Here is a 2,411-nt window from a genome sequence, read left to right as displayed (position 1 = left end):
TAGCAGGAATGCCAAATGGTAGCTGTGAAATTTGTGAGGCTATTCAGTGCTGGGGCTCAAACTTTTTTGTTGTCCCATCGTAGAATTCTTGTGAGCATTAAAAGTAGGCTAGAATGACTAGTGCAGATCTGTACTTGTCTCTTTATAGCATAGGTTTACCATTTTGCTCTTACACACACCCCTCTTCCTTTCTTCTGCATTTAATATTGATCATAAAACTGTTTTTTTAAGTCTTTCTATTTGTTTAGCTTGCTGTGTGGGCTGTTGTAGAAACAAGCTTGTTCTCAAAAGTAAAATGTAGGGCCTTTTAGGAGTTGCTGTTTGCTGTGACTGCTGTTAGAAAACAACATTCTGTAGATGCCACAGAATGGGAGAGAGACAGAAGCTGATAATGTTAGGTTAGGTGGCTTTTTTCCTTCCCCCATTGACCTTCTCTCCCCTGCTTTTGCATCTGAAAGGCTGAGTCCTGTTAAGAGTGGGAGATAAGAAAGAATGGCTATTTACTTTATTCTTGAAATCAGTTATGAAAGCTAATGAGTAATTCTAGTGAAAATAGGATATGAATTTTATGATTTTTAATGCAAAAATGGAAGCTGATAACAAGAATCATCAACCTGGAGGGATATATAGAAACAAGTGAAGTAACAAGTCTAAAAGAATGATCACCAGGTGGCAGAGCTGGTTTTTGTGTGTATGGTTTTGTGTTTCATTTTGCTTTTGGTTTTGTGTTGGCTTTTTTTAAACACTTGAAAGGTACTTAAGTGTTGCGGGCTTGTATGTAAGCTGTATTGGATCAGAAGAAAGGCCTGTCCAGCCCAGTAGGATGTCTCTAGTAGCAGCTGCCATGCTCTAGTGTTTAGGGAAGAGTAAAAGCAGAGAAAGCATCACAAGTCAATGGTCAAAACCAGGGAAGTGCTTACATCTTTATCTGCAAAATTAATTTCTGTTGTCCAGAGTAATAGTTAGAGCTTTTAAGTTAGTCATGAGTTACATTCAGATAAGCATGTATTCAACTGTGAGCTATCAGCATCTTGAATGACACGTTATGAGAAGGTTTGTTAGGTCTCAGTCATGATAATGATTTCCATGACGGTCGTCATGCAGTTTTGGTGTGTGTGAATCTGGAATTTAACAGTCAAATGGTATCCTCTCTGTCTGTGAACTTATTTTGTTGTTCTTTGTGTTGCTTGAAAAAATATTGAAGTTGCAAAAAGCTGTAAGTCTTGTTGACAACTGCTTATGTCCAGATGTGTTAAGAAAGGTAACAAAAATCTGGGCAGTTTGAAATGTAACCAGAATATTTTTATAAAAATAGAAAATGTTAATGGAGGGTTTTGAAATCAGCAATAATTGGTTTTCCTCCTCCTGTTCACACAGGTGAAGATGTCCTCTGCAGGTACTTCAGTAATGAAAGGATACCTCCAATCGTAGAAGAAAGCCCCTCCACACAACACCCCCTCTCAAGGCCAGTGTCTGACAAGCAGTTAGTGAGGGGAGCGGATTATATTCGAGGCAGCCAGTGTTTTATGAATACAGACCTCCACAACAGTGCAACAATTCCTTTTCAAGAGGAAGGTGCTAAAAAACCCTCTGTTACATCGTCCACAAAATCTTCCTCCACTGAGCCCTCGCTGCTGGTCAGTTGGATCACGAGACTGAAATTGTTGACTCATTGACTATTGTTCACAGGACTGTTACCAAGTGCCTTTGCTCGTCGGTCAGACCTCTACTTTTCAGCTTAACTGATGCATAGTGACTAATGCAGTGTTCTTTTCCTGGAGAATCTTACATTTTTACGTTGTGATTTTTGATGGATCAGAGGCTTTCATAGTGCAAGGAGGGAAGAAAGGTGAAGATCAAGTTCTTCTTTGTGGCCAGAAGCTAAGGGCATTTATTCCCCTGGAAATTAGTAAAATTTCAGTGATATAGGGGCCACATGTGACCTGAAATCTGCATAATGACTCAAAGGAAATCATTGCATTACCGTAAAGTCCGGTGGCACTTCATTTGTCTGAATGCTCAGAGGCTGGTGTGACTGGCCGGGTGTCAGAGTATGTAGAGCTCAGCGAAAGTTGTGTTACTCTCCTGACCAGGAAAGATAAGCAGGGAAACAGTAGTTTCATGCAAATTAGTGATGCTGTTGCAAGTACTGCATGAGATCAACCTTGTGAGGAAGTACTAGTTGTTGCTGTTCTTTCTCTGATATCCAGAGATCTTAGGAAGTCTTAGGAAGAGAGTTCTCTTATTCAGAGATCTTAGGAAGTTGGACTAATTTAATTATAAATCAATCCAACCTGTTATATAATCCATTTTATTGAAATCACAATACAGTTGAAGAGTGCTGAACAGCTGCAGTGCTCATCCGTAAAGATATATGGATTACCACAACATGCCAAGGAAATGCATCTGTA

The 2,411-nt window shown here is 39.6% G+C and overlaps 1 protein-coding gene across 1 annotated transcript in view; it reads left to right on the top strand.

Moving 5' to 3' along the window:
- CNKSR3 (CNKSR family member 3) overlaps positions 1-1,812 on the top strand; it is a 61,221-nt gene extending 59,409 nt beyond the window's left edge. Inside the window, exon 13 of the mRNA XM_010297135.1 lies at positions 1,378-1,812. Coding sequence (XP_010295437.1) covers positions 1,378-1,676 — 299 coding nt within the window. The 3' untranslated portion in view covers positions 1,677-1,812. The remainder of the gene's footprint in view (positions 1-1,377) is intronic.
- Positions 1,813-2,411: the final 599 nt, after the last annotated feature.

This window comes from Phaethon lepturus, unplaced genomic scaffold, assembly GCF_000687285.1.
Source record: "Phaethon lepturus isolate BGI_N335 unplaced genomic scaffold, ASM68728v1 scaffold5201, whole genome shotgun sequence".
Taxonomy (NCBI): Eukaryota; Metazoa; Chordata; class Aves; order Phaethontiformes; family Phaethontidae; genus Phaethon; species Phaethon lepturus.
This window is presented reverse-complemented; position numbering and strand designations above follow the sequence as displayed.